This window comes from Pelmatolapia mariae, linkage group LG16_19, assembly GCF_036321145.2.
Source record: "Pelmatolapia mariae isolate MD_Pm_ZW linkage group LG16_19, Pm_UMD_F_2, whole genome shotgun sequence".
NCBI lineage: Eukaryota > Metazoa > Chordata > Actinopteri > Cichliformes > Cichlidae > Pelmatolapia > Pelmatolapia mariae.
In genome coordinates this window covers 47,620,678-47,639,385 of record NC_086241.1, presented here as the reverse complement: position 1 = coordinate 47,639,385, position 18,708 = coordinate 47,620,678, and the positions used below count along the sequence as shown (strand labels likewise).

General features: G+C 41.0%; 1 protein-coding gene across 1 annotated transcript in view; it reads right to left on the bottom strand.

The window, feature by feature from the left end:
* Window positions 1–241: 241 nt before the first annotated feature.
* LOC134644593 (pleckstrin homology domain-containing family G member 3) overlaps window positions 242–18,708 on the bottom strand; it is a 31,545-nt gene continuing 13,078 nt past the window's right edge. Inside the window, exons 3-19 of the mRNA XM_063497680.1 lie at window positions 14,455–14,996; window positions 11,964–12,064; window positions 10,336–10,405; window positions 10,197–10,243; window positions 9,746–9,896; window positions 9,370–9,501; window positions 8,212–8,394; window positions 7,827–7,919; window positions 7,628–7,714; window positions 7,510–7,540; window positions 7,271–7,372; window positions 7,115–7,147; window positions 6,240–6,250; window positions 5,401–5,880; window positions 4,646–4,780; window positions 1,889–3,326; window positions 242–1,777 (exon numbers count right to left, since the gene is read on the bottom strand). Of these exons, the coding sequence (XP_063353750.1) occupies window positions 1,128–1,777; window positions 1,889–3,326; window positions 4,646–4,780; window positions 5,401–5,880; window positions 6,240–6,250; window positions 7,115–7,147; window positions 7,271–7,372; window positions 7,510–7,540; window positions 7,628–7,714; window positions 7,827–7,919; window positions 8,212–8,394; window positions 9,370–9,501; window positions 9,746–9,896; window positions 10,197–10,243; window positions 10,336–10,405; window positions 11,964–12,064; window positions 14,455–14,996 (4,286 nt within the window). The 3' untranslated portion in view covers window positions 242–1,127. The remainder of the gene's footprint in view (window positions 1,778–1,888; window positions 3,327–4,645; window positions 4,781–5,400; window positions 5,881–6,239; window positions 6,251–7,114; window positions 7,148–7,270; window positions 7,373–7,509; window positions 7,541–7,627; window positions 7,715–7,826; window positions 7,920–8,211; window positions 8,395–9,369; window positions 9,502–9,745; window positions 9,897–10,196; window positions 10,244–10,335; window positions 10,406–11,963; window positions 12,065–14,454; window positions 14,997–18,708) is intronic.

Genomic DNA, 18,708 nt, shown 5'->3' with positions numbered 1-18,708 from the left:
AGTAACGGGAAATGAGCCATTTGCTTTTCTAATTGAGGCCCTTTGCATACTCTCCTTACAGGAGTGGGCGTCCCATTTGATGATAATTTTTTTTTAGAGATATTTAAAAGCCGTTCTCATATACTGAGGACAAAACTTTGTCGTAGAGCTCCTCCTTTATGGCATTGGTATCATCTTTTGCTTAGAACTGTTGCTCTCTTTTCCTTACACCACACAACAATAAATCCTCTCAACTCGCCTTTAAATGAATTTTATTTGATGTAAATAGAAGGCTGTCTTTGAAGTTGTAGTTCTATCTAAAGCGATCCATGTCAGCCACGGTATGAATGGATCTGCAGTAACGCACATTTACTAATAACGGACAAAGACATTTCTGTTTTTATTCAAAATATGGGAAACTGAGTATGAAACAGTGCATTTTCTGAAATGGAAAAGTAAAAAGAGGTTGCTCTAAGCTGAGTATTTACAAGAGGCCAATATTTCCCAAATATACAGTTTTATAAATATTGTTTAAGAAAATATACAACTTGCTGAGAATGCTAAAGCTCCAGTGATGTTTCACACGTTTTAGAAACAGCTACAGTAAATGACAAAGCAAACGACTGCTAGGATCAGTTGCTAAAAACAAAATTAACAAAAAACAAAAATGGCAACCATCTTTGGTATTTGGACACAGGCTGTGCTAATAGCAGAGCTGACATCAGTCAGAACTTCCCTGACATCAGTCAGAACTTCCCTGACAGTTACATAGAAATATTGCTATACTGACTGTAGCAAGAATCACTAACAGTGGGAACCAAAAACATGGATATAATAAAGTACAACCAGTTTTCCCATTTCATACAGGAGATTTTATACATATTTCTACAGACTTCGTGCAGACATTTACCCAGTGTGTAAATATTGTAATTCATATTTTATAAGAAGACAATAGCCATTAATATGTCTCTGGTGTTACACTGTGCTGCGATCATGTCAGGGTGTCTCCTATAGTAAAAACACTGCACAGTCACAAAGTTGCATTCTTTTAAGAGAATAAAACATGAAATATGGGTGTTGGGACAAGTATGAGATATTTGCCAGATAATGTTTCAAAATTCTAATAAAAATATACATAATTCACATGTTCATGAACTTGTGCTCAAGTTCTGGAACTTCTCTCGTAAGCTTCTCACAAGTTTGCTCTCTGAGGTCTTCCCTGAACTCAGGAGATCAGACTTTGCTGCACTGTCTACGCCCTCTGGACAGAGGTTATCTCCTTCTTGTGCTTGGCTGACCTTAAGGCAGGTCCTGGCAGGTTCCTGAAGGTTCTGTACTTCATGAAGGGGTAAAGAGCCAGGCATATGGTCCAAAGATTTCCACCTGCACAGCAGGGGATAGAGTCGAGAGCGTTTCTGGTGTGGGGGCCAGTCTTCTACTACGGAGCCGTCTCTGCGTGTGGTTTCAGATTGCTTTCTAAGTGTGTCAGGGTCTGTCACAGACCTACGAAGATCTGAGGAGCTACTGTATTTATGTTCACAGCCATTACACCTGTCCATCCCACTCAGGACTGTGCAGCTATGGGTTATTTTTGAGGAGTGGGATGCATCTGAGTATTTGGAGCGCAGCTCCTGAACATCAGGCCAATGGAAGGTCTCCATCTCCGGGCTCTGCGGGCAGGTAATTGTGCTCTGGGAGCTGGCTCCAGAGCTGGGAGTCAGGACTGGACTTGGAGAATGGAGTTCAGGGATAACTGCTTGACTGCAAGCATTCGTGGGCAATCTTAGGCTTGGTTTACCTGCATACACACAGAAAACAGACAAAGAATGCCTTTCAGGTCTCTTTGCACACAAGTCAAAGTGCTAGGGTACTTTAAAAGAAAAAGAGTAATGATTTGCATCCTATTTACCCCTTTTTCTAAGCTGCAGCTTCTCCTTGTGGACAGCAGGCATGTCCCTGAAGGCTTCCTGGTTTGCAGTTTCTCGGCTCCTTTGCCAGACAATGGGTTTATTTTTAATGCGCTGGCTGTACTGACGAGCCAACTGGAACACCTTGTTCTTCATCTTTCCCATGTCTTGAAGGATCTGGTCCTCATCCATGCTTGTTCGGAAGCTAATGATCTTAGGTAGTTGACCTTGGTTGTCTTTACTCTCTTGAAACACCGGGGTCTCGGTGCCCTGACCAGATCCTCCTTCCACTGCTTGGCAAGTTGGGATGGGTGACAACGTGGAGAGGGTATTGGAGGCGGTGCTCATTTCAGATTCGTCTAGAACCTGAGGTGATTGCTTATCGGTTTTAGCATCTGAAGTATCAGAGCTGTCGTGTGCCATTTCTAATAATGACTCACTAACTTTCACCTCTGCATCCTGCTGGGCTTCCTGGCTTTGTCCCTCATTTTCCATGTCTTGCCAAACCTTGAGCATTTCTGATGAAGGCCTGAATTCCTCTTCTGTGCCTGAATTGTCTGAAATGCTGTTACAACTAGCCTGGGCCTCAACTGATCTCTGTGGTAGATAATTTCCAGTGTTTTGACTCGTTTGTAATCCAGGAAGGTCAAACACAGACCAAGATGTAGGCCTGTTCTGAGAGAGACCTTTCCTAAGAGCTGGGATGGCCCTCTCCTGAGGAGCAGGATTATCATTAAGCTGTTGGCTCAAGTTCCTGACCAGACCTGCTGGAATATAAGACAGACTCTCCCTGCGCTTGATGCTGAAGTTAGCATCTTGGTGCTCAGCGTGCTCGTAGTACTGTCGAATTTTGTGGATGAGGAGGCGATCTTGTTTGGAGAGCGTAGACCTGCGTTCCCCTTCATTCAGCCCAAGTTCACGCACAGGAACTGACTGATTAGCCTCTGAGCTAGTTTTCAGCTCTGCTGAGGAGCTGAGCAGCATTTGGTTCTGTTTCTCAAAATCCATGCAAGCTGAAGGGCTGTGGACGGCATCATCATCCACGGACTCTGAGGGGCAGACAAGGGAACCCATGTCCTCTGACATTACACTGCTCCGTCTAGATAGGCTGCCCCTGAAGTGTCCAGCTATCACACTCGCCTGGTCTAGCACAGAGGAAGGTAGGATGCTTTTATTATCCGAGATTACCTCCTCTTCCTCTTCTGAGAGCTCTCCATTTATCAGTACACTCGCCTCCTCCACTTGAAGACCAGAGGAATCACTCTCTCCTTCTTCTTCCTCTCCAGTTTCCCTTGAGCCATCCTGAGGTCCTGAGGTCTCAGTTTCTTGTTCTGAGGGGGTCACAGGAGACTCAGGGCACTGGAAGTGATCCTCTTCCAGCTGATTGCTCTCATTTGCTTGAGGAAGACAGTCTAGATTGCACGGCTCCTGCATACTGACCTGAAACATGATACAAGTTTTGTTTTACAGTAAAATGATACTTTCTAATAACAAACAATCTCTAAGCTTAATGGTGCAATTTACAGTAATCTTAATAGTTGAATGCATAAACAACTTATGATGCGTGTACAGTGCTGTGCAAAAGGTCTATCTTTATATTTTGCTAGGGAAATGGAAAACGGGTGCAGCAGTTTATTGAAACGTGCAAATATACATGGAAATATAGTATATATGGCAAAAATGTCACACAGCTTGAACTTTCAGGCCATCTTTCTTATCATTTTTCCAGTGTTAAGTGGTAAAACAAAGGGAAAAAACCCCCCCAATAGACTCCTTTGAAAATGGTCATGTACAAAGAATCGACTGAAAATAAATGAAAAAACAGCCAATGTCCAAAGAAAGCCTTTAAAAACAATTAGAAGAATGTCTGGGTCCTTGGAAGCAAAATATAAATCAATCAGGGCGACTCAAGACTTTTGCACTGTACTGTAAATGATCTCATTAGGCTCAGCTGAGATGTATCACAGGGATCCATGTCTGTACAAAAATCCAAGTGTAGTTAAAAACTGCAAAGGCACTGTGAAGCCATTTGCAGCTGTCTGTAATGACTCTTTACTGGATCCTTTTTGTTACTCCTGGCGAGTTCACTATTACATTGTTTGCGGCTGTACTAGTGTTCATATTGCTGATGTCACCCCAGCCTGGCATTAATCTGAATTTATTTCCAGGTGCTGCCTGCTCTTTTGGAGTGTCTGCAATTGCAAGAGGTGCAGCTTGGAGCTGTGTGGCGCAGATAAGGTTAGGAAGAATAATAACCTACACTCTGCTTGGCTGAAGAAACCTTTTCCCCCCCCGCAAAGTTACCGATTATGAGAATCAGGCTTGAACTGTAGCTGGCATCTAAATCCAATGTTGCCTTTCTCAGTGAGAGTGCCTACCATAGCACAACAGTACGTGTGAGGAATTTTAACTACCAGGGCTACATATGTACAGCAGGCATTATTATGACTCCAGGCATAATTTACATGTAGCATAGAGATGATGTTGATGGCAAAGGGCAGGTATTAAATAGGAAACCAGTTTATTTGTGTAATGTATTATTAAATACGCTCGCACTCATTCACAGAGATATAACAATAACAGATAATAGACCGAGAGCCTCATTCAAAATATACAATGGCTAAAATAAGCTTAACAAAATGAGGACACATGGGTACTTTTTAATAGACCTAATACACGTCACGTGTGGCCTCAGAGACATGTATGGAAATCGGGTTTAATAGATGTGTATAAACCGTATACTGGGATTTATCAATTACCTGCGAGCTGCAAGTTTCTTTCAGAGCATCAGCCTCATGTTTTTCCACCTGCCTGTAAGCTTCTGCATCCTCTCTTGTCAGAGTTTTCAGCTCAGCAATATCTTCGTTCTGATCATCCTGAAAAGGCAAAACATGGAATCAATCTTGTCTTTTTCTTTTTTTTAAAAATGAAATGAAATGAATGAAGCCCTCATTCCTATTGAAATGATGTGCACTGTCACATTTGGGAACAATGTTGCTACAACAATTAACTTTAACAAAGGCTTTCTAATTATGAAAGTTCAAAGGGGAAATATGATTAGAAAATATGATTATCAAAGGGCAAAGCTCTTGCTCGTATAATGTTCGTTTCATCAGATGGCTACATTAACCTTTGAAGTCAAACAACATTTAAACAGAGCACATTGAGTCAGTGGTTCAAATGCAAATGTAAGCATGATCTCAACATCATTCGCTTTAACATTCATCGTGAAATCCAGCACCTTGTAGCAAGAGGAGGAAATGATAAAACAGGAGTGCATGCACAGTGAGAGGACACAAAAGTCTAAAGCAAAAAAAACAAAACAAAACACACACACAGGCAAAGACATGCACAAGGTATGACTTAAGTTTCACCCAAGTCCTCAAATTGTTATTTATGATCCGACTGACAGGATTTCAGTTGATGTTCTTTAATAGCAAAAATTTAACCCAATGCATTCAGTGTGGACAGTGCAATTGGTAGCAGGTGTTAGTTCCATTTATGAAGGAAAAAAAAAAATGAGGGATAGGGATGAGAGCCAGCATGGGAGAATGAGTGGCAGTGAAGCTGGTGGAATGGAGCAGGAAATGGGAAACCCGTGGGTGGCTGAAACCCTCACCGTTGTGAAGTGAGTAGAAAGCAAAGACCTGGCTCTATAGTGCCAGCAGGAGATGGCTGCGAGCACTGAGCTGGCAAAGTCGGCTACCTGGTCGTCTCCCATCAGTATATCTTCCTTGTAGCTCTCCCCATCTTCCACATCCTCCTCCTCCACAGCCTTCTCTGGCTCCAGCCCCCCCTCACTGGGTAAAAAGCCCTGTTTCGGGTCCCTGTCAGTAGGACTTAGCTCCTCCAGAGAGTCCCTTCTCAGCATTAGATCCTCCACACACGGGCTCTCAGCCTGGGGTTCCCCTAGACTGGAGGTCAGCGTACTGACACTAGTGGCCGGCTGAAGGGAGCATCTAGCCCCCAGCAGTGCCCCCTCACTGTCTGCGTGCTGTAGCGTGAAGGCATGGACATGTGGTTTGTTATTGCAAGGCCAGTGCTAGAGCAATGCTGTGATTGCAAAGCTGTAAATGGGATGAAATTACCATAAAGCAGCTTTAGCTTTAGGTGAGATGTGATTTATTAATTTTTTTCAAATCTAGGTTAAGTACGTTTTGTGAAGATTAGAAATCTCGTTTTTATTTGATTTTCTTTTTCAGTTAGAACATAAAGTTTGAACTGCTGACTCAAAAACGGATTAAACCATATCTCACCACAGCCCAGTGACCTAAATAAACCACTTTGCTACAACAGACAGAAAAGACTTATTAAGGCTTATTAAATGACTGCATTTGGATTTCAGACACTCACCTTCAAAACAGCTGCGTGGAGAACAAAACCACAGAGGAGGAGGCCGAGAGATGAACAAATGAGAATGTTAACGACAATGAAAAAAAGTATATGCCAGTCCAACATTATGTGCCAAAATGACCTGAATACCACGTACATCTTGTATAATTACAATCAGGACAATTTCTGTCTTCACAAATGGGAACTGAGTGAGGTAGCTGTTAGACTGGCCCGGACTTAAGGGAGGCCCTGTGATTAGATAAATACTGATAAGCAGCATCTTGTTCTCAGAGTCTAAAGCCGGACATGATGCAATTAACCAGTACGTGATGACCTCCTCCCTCACCCTGATGAGAAGGTTGACATGAAAATTGCTTTTTCATTACACTGGTTCAAAAACAGATCAGGTCTGGGAGCAAAGGAGAACAAGAATAGTGAGATTTTCTCTCTTTTGAAATGGTCAGTCAGAATCAGTGAAGATGCACAGATCTAAGGGCCGGGCCGAATCTGACTACTGAAAAGAGCCTGTGTATAACAAAGCCTCTGACCAATGTGGCATATAATTAAATGGATTATAGTGAGGTGGAGTGGGGGTGGGAGTGAATGTGCGTCTTTTGATGTGTTTTCCAGGTGTCTTTGAAAGAGAACAAAGCGGAAGTGCAATGGAGGCACAAAATAATCATGGTAGGGGGCCGTGGGGCTGCTGGACCAATGAAGAGGCAGAATATGGATCAAACTCTTAACACTGGTAATGAATCTGCACCTTTTGCACCTAAATCTTACTCAACATCCAGCAATTTACCACACACACACACACACACACACACACACACACACACACACACACACACACACACACACACACACACAAAAAAATAAAAAAAAAATCCACCAACCTTTTGTGCTTCTTCTGATTTGTTTGGCTGGCTCTAAAAAGAGGATTACAAATTGGAGAGCTTACTAAGAGTCTAACTGGTGGTTTAATGATCACAAAAACTACACAAAGACCAAAGTTTTTGTATTCAGATTTAAAATCGGTACAGCTCTTATACCTGATCTCCTTCTCCCATTTCTTCCTTCGAGATGGAAGTCATCAGGCTGGCAGGACTCCACCTTCTTCAGCTTCTCAGGGCTATACTGGTACTTCCCCAGATCTGAGCAGCAGAAGGATATGCCATTATACTCAGATTACTACAACAATCTTCTCCACACAGATAAATGTCTTTTTTTGTAAATAAAACTACTGAAAACACACCCTGTCCATATTGGTTACTTTAATTATAACACTTACAGTTTGAATTATCCAGAATGGCTTCTTTTGCCTGTAAAAAGAACCCAGCATGTTTCAGGAAAAGCTGCCTCTTCATAAGGAAAAAAAAAAAAACAGTGTGAGGGATGATGTTGTTTACCCTTTGTGGAACGATGGTGCTGTGATTTTCAAGTATGAGCCTCTTGATGTGATGGGCCCAGAGACGCTTCTCTTCTACAGACTTGGCCTGGATCAACAAGCACTTGCTTTAGTCATTTACATTAATAAAGATGCACCAGATACAATCCATCCATGCATCTCTTTCTCTCCATCTATATAATAATTCTATTTTCATTTACCTGCACTGTGTGAGGCTGCTTGGGACGCTTGAAGTGGATAACACTGAAGAGCAGGGGATCCTTGGCACTGTCAAGTAGCATTAGGGTGGAGCACTGGAACCACAGAATGCAGTAATGAAGAGAAGGGCTACACCAAGTGTACTTCATTATCTCTTAATTTGTTTTCTAATTAAAAAATCTAATTAAAGTGGACATGAGTTATGCTCATTTCCAGGCATATATATTTTGTTACAAACAGGAGTGCTCATATTAAATATAGCAGTAGATAAAATGGTTATTTTGAACTACATCAGACAAAGCTCATCTTTTTCTTCTTATACTTGCCATCTTTTCCCCCCATTTTCAAAGTGTTTAACTTTGTTCCAATAATATAACAAAAACATACCAAGATATGGATCTTGTAGACGTAGTGTTCTCCTCTTTTTTTGGTAATAAGGAGCATCTTTTCAAAGAGGAAGAGAGTGCGGGTGTTCTTCGCCCTTAGCACATGAAAGGTGCCCTCTAGCACAAGTTCTCCGTAGGTGGTCAGGTCAGCACCTTTCCAGTTGATCAGAAGAGACTGGATCTCCTAAAGATCAACACGTTAGCACACACCCTTTAAGTATGTATGTATGTATGTATGTATGTATGTATGTATGTATGTATGTATGTATGTGTATATATATATATATATATATATATATATATATATAAAAATTATGACAACTATATAAATGCTAAATTGGGGCTGGCTGTTATTTTTAGTCCTTATACAACACCTCTGCAAACAGAAACACTGAGAATGAACTGACTACAGGTGGAATGTGTCCACTGGGACATTTTTGCATGTGGGTTCACAATAAATGACTGATAGGTGGTCTTCTTCTGAGTTAGCCTCCTAAAACTGTGCAAGCACTGAGCTGCACCCGATTATTCAAATGCCTCTTGGTGGGCTGTCTGCTAACAGATTTCAAACAGAACAGAACTGTCACAGTTTCTCTTACAAACTTAGTACTCCTCTTATCTTGCCGAACTGTTACTGTCATCACAGTAAAAGGCATTTCTGAAAATCCCTGTAGTGAGATAAATAGCCATGCATTTTCTAATCTAATTAAGGTGGAGGCAACCTTGATGTCTTGTAACAAAATGAAACAATCTTGTCAGAAAGCCGCGGCTCGGATAGGTACAGTGAATATGAAATGGGATTCTGTGTCCAGAGGATCCATTATTTCTCATAACTTAAACCAAGGAAATCATTAAAAGCTTCTATTGTCACTTTAAATTAAAAACAACATGAGAAAAGTATTCAAGTTGAAATCAGAAGGATGTGCCTTGGGAGATATTTTGAACACTGGAGCTCTGAAAATCACTCATGCAAGAGATGGAAGTCACAGGAGGCAGCCTTGTTGAGAAAAGCAAATATGTGAAATGAATTGATGAACGAGCAAGAAGAGTTACAGAATCATTACATTTTAAAAGAACCTTCACTGAATGTGTACTGTTTATTCCAACCACATGGCAAAATCAAACTCTTCACAAGTATTTTGAAGGAATCTCATCTGACCTGCACTCTGACAGCGTGTTCGTGCTTCCTCTTCATATCGTTGATGTACCAAGCAACCCCTGTCATGGTGTCTATGGCCTCCTGAATGACCTCGTAGCCCTCTTCGTCTGGGTCAAAGTGCTTTGCAATTTCCTTTAGCAGTGATCGAAAATAAAGATTAAAAATAAATAAAATTCTGCTGAGGTTAGGTCAAGTTACAGTACATTCATACCCAAACATTTTTTGTACCTAGATTAATAAGTAATGTAAAATTGGAGAAAGAGGTCAAGAAACACTTGTTTACAGTTTTTTAAATAATTTAATCATAAATCTGCCAATCTACTAAACTGAAGGAACATTTTATTGAACCAAAATGACGCTTGAGGAGATTCTGTACCTGAAGCAGCAGGTGATATTTCAGTATCCTCTGAACTGGCTTTAGGAGGTAAGAGCCCAAAGGAAGGGAGCGCTTCAGAGAAGCCTGTCGATCCCTGAAAAACTTGGCCAAAGTTTTACTCCTCATGCAGTCGGTCAGTGCTGCCACTGAGCTGGTGGACGGCAAAGAACGACATCCATCAATACCATTAAAGCTTGTTATATCAAAAACTAGAATTACTGCTTCGTGGGCGTTTTAGCCAACAAGCCAAGCTGCAGTTTAAACATCCACAGATTCATGTGGTTACATGATAGCAAACACCACGCTTTATGAGGCAACAGATACTTATTTAGTTAACTTTTTAGTTCAAATGATATATTCCCTTAAAGCATTCCACACCAAAACAGGAAAATTTAAAAAAAAAAAAAAAAAAAAAAAAATATGAGAAGAACATCTCGTCCTAGCTACTCACTTGGGATAGTTGGTGCAATACTGGGTGTAGATTTCAAAGTATTCACTCTGGTGAAACACAGACCAGTCATAAATATTACTTATGTGCATTGCTTGGGGAGCTGATATTGCTTTAATTAGTGCAAGATTGTTGTGCTTACCTTATTTACAAAACACTGAGCGATAGCCACGGGATCATTTTCACACATGTCCAAAGACTCCAGCAACTCACTGAAATGCAGGAAGCAACAATATGTGATAGATGAGTGTCAATCGGGAACACTGAAACCGTGATTAATTAACAACTATTAAGGAATAGGTAGTGGTAACCAGCAAGAACTTAATACATATAGTGACTTGAGCCTCAAGGAGTTTTTGATCTTTCTTACAGGGGAAAAAAAAAATACCAGTAGAGGGAGCCATACACTGTTAAACAGGCGAGTGTATACCTATCTGGATTGAGAACATAACACCAGTCCAATCAAAAATGGGTTTTATTCAGGTCACAAAACAAAACCTGAGTTGTAGTTTAAACTTTTACAAGCTGTAACACCAACTCAGTAAAAAAAAAAAGAAAAAAGAAAAAAAATACTGGCGCTTTACTGCAGTATGACTCATTTTTCTCTAGTGCTGAAAATGTACTTCAATGTTCAATTACAATGGAAAACTGTCGAAAAAAAAAGTCATCACTAATCATCACAAGTCCTCTGTATGAAGTATTTTTAATGCACGCAGCACAATGCATTTTCAAGTGCCGCAAATCTTTGACTGAAACTGACTTCAAAGAAATGTGCCAGCGTGTTCTTGGTTCAATGAGAAAAGCATCGGTGTTAAGATTTATGTGTGCACAGTGTCAATATTTGTTCATACCACATGATTGCTTGGTTAACAATATTTACTGCTTAGAGAATGTTAAGTGCCTCAAAGAAGTACAGATTCTTGGATAAAATAAAGACTGTTTATCAGTAACTCCCAATGTCAAATAAGAGTTTATGACTTTCAGAATATTGAGAACTTTGGAGTTGGCAAAGCTAAGCAAGGGACTGGACTACAGCAAAGTAAATAACTGTTAGATTCTGGTTTCTTTTTTACAGTATGTGCAGTACAGCATCCAAAGTAAGCAGAATTTCTGTATATCGTTCATTCAGAAAAATAAAAGCTGTTTTCCCCCTTTTGGAAATATACATAAACATATGCTAAAGCTGATATAAGGATTTATCCACCAAAGCGATACTATGATTAAAGTTAATATCACTGTTTATATATTGCGAAAGCAAAGCCCTCACAATGCAGTGCAAGTCAGGCCTCGATACAATGGCACAACATCAATTACAAATCTGTAAAATTAGACTCTGATTAAGACGTAATAACTACCGCAGCCTTCTTTATAATAGCTTTGGCATTACCAGGGCATTACCAGGGAGGCTCCTCGCCATGAGAGGAGAGAGGAATGTTAATGTGTGTTTTGGCAGGCAAGCGCGGTCAGCAACGAACACTTGCTGACATAAGATGTCGAAATGTAAAGCCAGCTGCACCTCTATTTCCGCGGCTTTCGGATATTTGCAATCGGGTCTTTACTGCTGTGCAAGCTGTTCCTTTGTTTTTCCTGCATCCGGTTTGAGTGACTCAATAAAATATAAGCAGCATGTGAAGAAAAATTCATTAGGGATCAGCCATTTTTAACTTTCATGAAATGCTCCATTATCCAATAGCATAATAAAAGTGTACAAAACATTCCTTGCACAAAATGACTGCATAAAAATACCCAAAACAGACTTGTTATATGTACCTGTTGAACTCGTAGATGTCCTCTATGTTTCCAAAAAGAGCACACACTTGTTCTGGTCGTATGGGAAGGTTGCCTATATCGATAATGTGAGCCAGGTAATCCTGAAAAAACAGTAAAGAAGGGAACTTATATCTAAAAACTCCTTAAAATGTGGTTACATGTTTATGGTTAAGAAAGAGACATGCACTTCCAAATTCCTGCCAGCAGAGGGAACATGCATATACTTTTTCCTCTGCACTGAGTGATGATGACACTTGTTTAGTGCAGCTGATTGCTGCAATTTTAGGGCTATAACATTTCTTCTAATGTGTGTAAAAAGACAAGTGGGGTATCAGATCTTCCCGAGCTACAGAAGCAGGATTATTATTTCATAAATCAGTTATGAGACAGTTCAAGGATCCTTTTAAGGACTTGTTCTGTGGACCAGGGAGCAACGTGACTCCGTGAAAGAAGCTCTGCAGTACCCATTCTAGAAACATCAGTACAGCCTGTTCCCCTCCCAGAACCTGATTCCCTCTGGACATAAAAAGTATTCAAACTAGTTAAAAATATCAAAAAGTACTAAAGCCAAACATGCCAACATCTGGAAGATTACCCTCTTTTTCTGTCAATTACACACTCGTGTGGAAAGAAAACAACTCGAAACAGGCGAAGGGGAGAATTAACGATAGTCAAGCACAGACATAAGCATTTACTAAATACGGAGCATACCAGTAAACAGCTTGTGCACACACGGCAAAGCCTCCCTGATGATGTGGTGTAAATACAGACATACTTAGCAGGCTTGCTGGACGGCCCAGATTAGGAGAACAGTCATCACATCACACTACTGAATGAACTGCTGCACACCATTGATGGAGAATTCCTGTGCTGCAATAGCCATGCTCACTCTGAGCCGACAGAGTGCTGTGAGATTTAATTTAGTGAATGCTTATATAGTGCTAGACTATATATTTTCTCCCTAATACAACAGGTAGGCCTGCATGTAATTGCAAAACTCATTGTTTGAATCGCTAATTTTCACATTTACGAATAAAATGCTGAAAGATTTTTCTGAGTGTGTCCTGGACAAGTGTTGGGAATGTATTTGGCCATGCGAAACCAGCCGGGGTCAAACAGCTGTTCTAAAAATGATCTCATGAAAGGACAGAGTGATGGCTTTAAGAGTCAGAGAGATAAATGGCAAGATAAAAAGCAAGGATGTACATGTGTAACAGCTGCGTGTCAGTATGAGGCAAGAGCTTTGATTTAGCATGAAATCAAACAATGCCAAAAGAAGTGTTATGGGCCAGTCGAATCCAAGGCTTTGAGTAAGAATAGGATTAAAAAAAAGTAAGTGAAGCAATACTGTAATCATGGAAGGACTATTTTCCCACGCTATAGCCCAACTTCTCTTTTCACATGTGTGTTATTTCTTCTGTTGGTGCAAAGATAGAGATATTTGTGTTGGCTGGGGAGGCCTGACACTTCAGACTAGGCTAGATCTTGCAGCAGAGTCTGTCTCACTGGCTCTGCTCCTGTCAACTGAAAGAGTTTAAGGTCCTGGAAGTGTTTGTCAAGAGCACGTCATTATTTAAGCTACAGCAGAGGCAGCACTCCCTCCCGCAGTAAATGCAAGACGCCAGACACAGTCTGGAGCAAAGTGAGGAGGCGCTAACTGTTTTACTGCCATTCAGTGTCAGAAATGGCTCACCTGTTAAAGGCATTACAGTCCGTGCAGTGACACAGTAACACACTGCTCCTGTTTTTTTGTGGGGGTTTTTCCCACCCGGGACAAACTGAGAACTGGGGAGATTTCTGTCTGGAAGCTGTTTCCAGACTACAAAGGTAGAAAGAGTGATAAGAAGTAAGTGGCCTGCTGAGTGGTGAAATCATCCCTGGCTCATTTTCCACGCTTCACATCTTTGAGATGAGGTTTCCACTATCTTTAACCAAGATCACAGAGCCCAAGATTCCTGCTGCCATGAAAGACCTGCACTGTTTCCCATTCTGACTCCACATGAGTACACTACATAATCCCTGGCTGTAGGCTGTAAGCCTTCACTGCACTGTAAATATACAGAATAGTTTATACAAAACACTAAAACTCGACCATAAACTGTTTAACGGTCCTCCTTTCTATGAACTAGAAATCTCTAAACAAAGCAGTCAGCCGCCAGATGTCTGGCACATTTTTTGTCAACTGGCTGATTTGTTTGGAATAGAGGAAAATCAGAATGGATCCTGTTGAAGTACCAGACCTATTTGTAGGGAACACAGTAGGCATTATTTGCTTTCAACAGCCACTGACTCAGTTGTCCGTGTTTTGGTTCCTGGCTGCTCAAATTCATCAAATCGCCACTAAAAGGTGATGCAGACATGAGGTCATAGCTGCATGTTAATCCAAATCAAATATGAGCTTTAAGTTCAGATGATTTAGTGGCTATAATTTAAAATTGTTGGCTCAATCTGAATACTTGGCTTAAGGGGAAAAACCCTGACATCCATTCACCTCTACGATGCTGCGCAGATCCTTGACGTACATGCGCTCCGTCTCCATGATCTCCATGACAACCCGGTCCACATAGGTCAGCTTTGGGTTGGGCGCCATGGCATCCGCGACGACAGGCGAACAGGGGATGTGAAGTATTTCACCGGTCGCTTTCCTGTTGGCTGTGCCGTTGTTGTTATTCCACTGGCTGGTGATCAACCTGGGCTCCAGCTGTTCCTGCCAGCGATGTCTAGAACCTGAAAGGGTGGGACTCTGGTTCCCAGCCTGCTCTCTGGTGCCTTCAGCTGGGCTCAGCTCCAAATCTATGTCCTCTTCACTTGGAATAGGCGGTGTGGTGGAGGAAGGAAGGACTGCTGTGCTCCCGAAAAAACTGTGACTATCACGGGATGAACCAGAGGACAGGGAGGACACCAGGCTCACTGGACGTTCACCCTCTCCATCCAGTGCCTCCATGCATACCTGGCCGCAATAGTATGGACCCAAATCGAGGCCTCCCTGGACATGGTCACTGTTGGAGAGGGGTGAGGACAACTGAGGAGATTCTGGAACAGGTGAGAGAAACATTGACATAAATTAGATGAAGTTTTGAGAAATTAAAAAAAAAAAAAAAAAAAAAGAAGTAAAACCTATAAGCAAAAAGCAGAAAATGTCAAAAATTAAAAGGGTTGTCATCTATACTGTATGCTAGATTATTACTTTTTTGGTGAAGGACATTGGAATATTCTAATGTGCAACTTTTTACCTTTATTGGTAGGATTCTAACATTTTCATGCATTTAGATACATGGAAGCTGCCCTGTAACCAACTGTTTACTGCTGGCTCCTGCTTGTCTTAAAGCTCAAGCTATAATACAGTTAAATCTATGATATAGCCACAACTATGTGAAACCACTATGGTAAGTCTGCTTAGCAGTGCAGTGTAAATGCAGAGTAATTATTAGCAGAAGAACAATGCCTCCATAAACACATCTCAATACACTGTAAGTGTATATGGCTTCCCCGCAATGCTACTGCAATAGATGGCATTCTTCCATTGTAGGCATGCGCTGTTTTCTTATTTTGATAGTTTATAATCAATCTACAGAACCAAGCCTTCTGCTTCTCTTTTCTGCAGTTCAGTAACAAGTAACTGGTCTTTAGTATGCATTAGCTTGAATTTAGCTCATTATTGTAGAGCTATGCAGACACACCAGGGCAAAAAGGGAAATAAAAACAGTGATAGGCCTTATAGGGATTCAATGCAACTACTAATGACATGTACAACATCGATATTCCTCATTAGTCGTTATATTTCTTCTCATACATGCAGCTTTCTAAGCCATAAAAACACTGTTTCAGTAACAGACATTCATGACAATTACCTTAGACAATATGTGACAAAGCAGATCATCATAAAGGAAGTGAATAAAGAAGGATCCAACTGCATGACTCCCATTTTTGGACAATGTTAGATAAAAGTAAATCAATGAATGTTTAAGTAACACTGAACAGACTACTATCCAAGAATCAATACATAACTCTGTTTCCACTCCCAGACTAAGACAGAGGAGTGGCTTACAGTAAAAGGCCTCACTCAGATCATTACTGACACAGCCCAATTACAACGCCACATATTATATGAAAAGCCCAGCCGTTTCCTCGCTCTCCTGACTATTGAAGACTGAACTTTGGAAAAACAGAGAGGGAAAAAACTCATGAGAAAAAAAAAAGGGGGGTAAGGGGACCAGGAGCTTTGTTTATGCGTCTTTATAGAGCCATGACTGAATTTAAGAGAACTGGAATCCATATTCAGTTTCACATTCTTCCTGGCCAGATGGGGAATTTTCCTCACAAACGTTACCTAAATATATGAAATCATAGCGGGGTGAGAATGGCCACTGTGCAGAGAGCTCCATTTCCTTAAATATTTAGAGAGTAAAGAGGTCAAAACAGTTTGCCAAGCTAAAGAAACACAGCTTTGTCAAGCAGTTCAACTCCAGACTAATAAACGGAAATCTACAGAGGCACGAACCAACATTAATTATCACTTGATGATTTGCTCAATGTCTTAGGTCATATTGCGTGTGGATGGAGAGCATAAATTGGTGCTGATACAACCCCCCCGCCCCCCACCAAAAAAGTCACTTATGTCACGAGCTTGAAAAACACTATTTCTTTCTGTTCTACATGAGTGATGACAAGCTTCAACTTACATATCTCCATCATTAGATGTGCAACAATGGCTAACAGATGCAAGATAATCCCAAGGTTTTAGAAACAAAAATATGTTGCAACCATGCTGATTCACCTTTCCTGACTTCACTTATTTCCCAGCACAGAACATGAAACCTTTTACAGTTCTGCTTGGAAGAAATAATATTAAGCAAGTCAAACATTTCATCTCAGAGCATGGGAAGAACATAAAGCTAGTGATTTATGAAGTGATGTGCAGCTGGATGGGTTTCACTTGAAAAGTCAAGCTACCTTTGGTTTATTCAGACACACACAGACGCGCCTCTTTTGCATCTTGAAACTTTCCATGACTCAGTAGTGAGCTCATGTTGTTCATACTACATCTACAATCTGCACCAAGCCTTCCCACTGACACCGTTCCCATGCAAAACCTCACTGGGAGAAACAGATGGGCTGGCAAGCACGAGGTGACCGCTAGAGAAAGCTCTGTTTACGCTCTGTGACAAATCACAGGGTTGATGGTGTAAGGGGAGTGTAGTGGTGAGCTATTACACTCAATACACTGCTATGAATTAGGCATCTGCTTCCTTTGCCGCTTCTGTCGGTACTTTTGGTTTTGAGCCTTGCTCTGTGAGGCATGTGAAACTCCCTTCCTCTTTCCATTTCTTCCTCCCACCCAATATCCCTCTATAATAAAGCCTCTCTGTAGCAGCCTGCAAACACTGCCAAGTTAAAAGGAGGAAGAGGAACAACACAATGTGAACTAAAGATAGGCTAAAACCCAACTCCCTCACCTACTTTTGCACAACCACAGTGACAAAACAAGACATGCATGAGTAAACTGCATTATAAGGTAAACAGCAGCATTATAAGAATACTCTGAACTTATCTGCAGATTGGAGCGTGCACACTTGAGATCAGAAGGAGCTCAGCTTTGATTGACCACTTCAGAGATTGTACAAGCAGGAACTATCAGTAGGTGATACCACTTACCACATGTTTTAGGTTAAAACTGGAGGACCAAACACCACCTATGCTGAAAGAGGCTGAGCAGAGGAATGTAAATGACCTGCTGATCTAAGATAAGCCCTATGTGTACTCCTGTGTGACTCAGTGCAAAATGTTTCCAGTCAGCCTGTCACAAAGATGACAAAAGCCAAGCCAGTGTAGTCTGCATCCTCTGTAACATTTCCATTTACATCATCTCTCCCTCCATATATCCTAAGTAATAAGAAAAACCATCATGCAGACAGTGTAAAAGAAGAGTGTCTGGTCTTGCTTGGTGCCACATAGTCTCTTCAGCATGTGCAAATATTTATTACTAATCTCTGAGGGATCCGTAGCCACAGTGGCAAAGCCGTTCCCATTACTGTGGCACTCTGTTGTCAGATGTGGAGCGCTTTACAAGTGTCTGCCATTTAAATTAAGCCTTTTAAAAGAATAAATACACAAGATTTCAATTAAAGAAACAACATTACAAATGTACTGCAAACAGATCAAAGCATCCATACTGTGCAGTGTTTTAGATGAGTATTTGGTTCAGGCCCAAATGTCAGTGATGTTTTGGCAACACCTGCAGCGAAAAGTCATTAAAAGGAAACCACCGCAACAGAGGCTGCGAGCACTAGTTTAAATAGATGCTTTCTAAAAAACTGTTAACTAGCTAAGGTAGACAAGCATGACATTTACACTTTCGAATATTTTTGCGTACCAACTCGATTTTTAAGTGCAAGTTTTAAACATCAGGGAGGAAATGTCAGGAAAACGCAGTAAATGTGGATCTCTAAGGTGGGCCAAGTTCCATTTCTGATAAAACCTTCATGAGAATACATTCATAACCATTTCAGCGATCCTGTTAAGAAAGACAGAACCAATTTTATTGACAGAGGTAATAATATACTGTATATTAAAGTGGAAAGTATCACAGAGACATACCGTGTGTAAATGAGGAGCAGGTCAAAGGGCTGCATCCATTTTTAACATAGGTGATACATGCAAGCCGAGGTCAATTTTCCTTTTTAGTCATACATTACAAACTTGAAACCCTGTCTACCTATAATGTATAATTAGCATATTTGCATTC